Source organism: Austrofundulus limnaeus, unplaced genomic scaffold, assembly GCF_001266775.1.
Source record: "Austrofundulus limnaeus strain Quisiro unplaced genomic scaffold, Austrofundulus_limnaeus-1.0 Scaffold2463, whole genome shotgun sequence".
In the NCBI taxonomy this organism is placed as follows: domain Eukaryota; kingdom Metazoa; phylum Chordata; class Actinopteri; order Cyprinodontiformes; family Rivulidae; genus Austrofundulus; species Austrofundulus limnaeus.
Window position 1 is genome coordinate 31 of NW_013954865.1, and position 1632 is coordinate 1662.

The window sequence follows — 1632 nt, forward strand, 5'->3', positions numbered from 1 at the left end:
TCAGATTACAACAGTCAGATTACAACAGTCAGATTAGAACAGGCAGATTAGAACGGGCAGATTAGAACAGTCAGATTAGAACAGTCAGATTAGAACAGTCAGATTAGAACAGTCAGATTAGAACAGGCAGATTAGAACAGTCATATTAGAACAGGCAGATTAGAACAGTCAGATTAGAACAGTCAGATTAGAACGGGCAGATTAGAACAGTCAGATTAGAACAGTCAGATTAGAACGGGCAGATTAGAACAGTCAGATTAGAACGGGCAGATTAGAACGGGCAGATTAGAACAGTCAGATTAGAACGGGCAGATTAGAACGGGCAGATTAGAACAGACGTACCTGGGAACCACTGTTCGATCAGACTGTTAACATGATCGGTGATGAAAGCCACAGCAGAGAAATCTCTGGAGTCTGACTGACAGCTGATCTTTATTCCTCCACTCTTCATCTTCTTCCAGTTCACGTCTGAAGACTCCACACTGCAGACACACATCAGCTGCTCTCGTTTGTTAAAGGACACTTTTATTCCTACAGCAGGAGTTATCCTGTCTCTGACCTGAGGTGACCTCCAACGAAGGTGACCAGAAGCCCCTCCTTCCAGTAGATGGTCTGACTGCGTCGGACCCTGAAGGTGCTGCATCGGTTCTTCTTCTCGCTTCCAGTGAAGCTGTAGATGAGCGAGTGCCTGTGAGGCTGACTGCACGTCGTCTTTTTGGACAGATCGAAGAACTGCACCGAGACAACATCTAAAGTCAGACACTTGTCTGTCACTGACCAACAGAGAGGTTCTGACTGGACCAGTACCTGCAGGTCCATCTCTGTCAGACTGATGAGCATCCTGGCGATGAAGCGCTCCCAGAACCCTGCAGGAACGAAGCTCATCTTGAAGAGCCGTTGGAGCGTGTTGTTGGTCCTCTGCTGCACGTTGTGGAGGTCCATGGCTGGTTTAGGAGGAAGCAGGTGTGGCAGCAGGTAACTACAGCAACAACCAAGGAACAAAAGAAAACGTCAACATGGACTTAGAAGAACCTTTCTGCAGGTCCCACCACAGGTTTTGGACTCGGCTGCAGCACCAGGAGTGGAACCCGTTCTATTTTGACTCGGTGTACTCAGATCTTTTTGTTCAGTTTAGATTAAAATCACTTCAGAACCTGACAAAGATCTGGGCTCAGATTTATAAAGGATTGTGTGGAAACCACACTAAAAGTGAACGTACGCCAAAAAATATTCACATTTATCAAACCATGCGTACACATGTTTCTGCACCTTTATAGATCACATCTTCACCTCAGAGTTTGGACCAAGGTCCTCCTCAGGTTCTACCCTCTACACGCCCACACTCAACCATAAGGTCCTCCTCAGGTTCTACCCTCTACACGCCCACACTCAACCATAAACAGTCAATGTAAAGTACCTCATGAATGTTAAGATGTATTTAAATCAGTCAGATGATCAGTGATTGGTTCAGACAGGTGCTGACTGACAGCTGCTCACCTGAACACAATGTCTGGAACTGACACAGATTTTACTCATTTCACAGGTTTACAGACGTTTACAGATGTTTACACATGTTTACAGATGTTTACAGATGTTTACAGATGTTTACAGATGTTTACAGATGTTTACAGA

At 45.3% G+C, this 1632-nt stretch overlaps 1 protein-coding gene across 1 annotated transcript in view; it reads right to left on the reverse strand.

The window, feature by feature from the left end:
• Positions 1 to 342: 342 nt before the first annotated feature.
• lrrk1 (leucine-rich repeat kinase 1) overlaps positions 343 to 1632 on the reverse strand; it is a gene marked incomplete at both ends in the record, with an annotated part of 18388 nt that continues 17098 nt past the window's right edge. Inside the window, 3 exon segments of the mRNA XM_013999768.1 lie at positions 343 to 482; positions 560 to 732; positions 808 to 979. Coding sequence (XP_013855222.1) covers positions 343 to 482; positions 560 to 732; positions 808 to 979 — 485 coding nt within the window.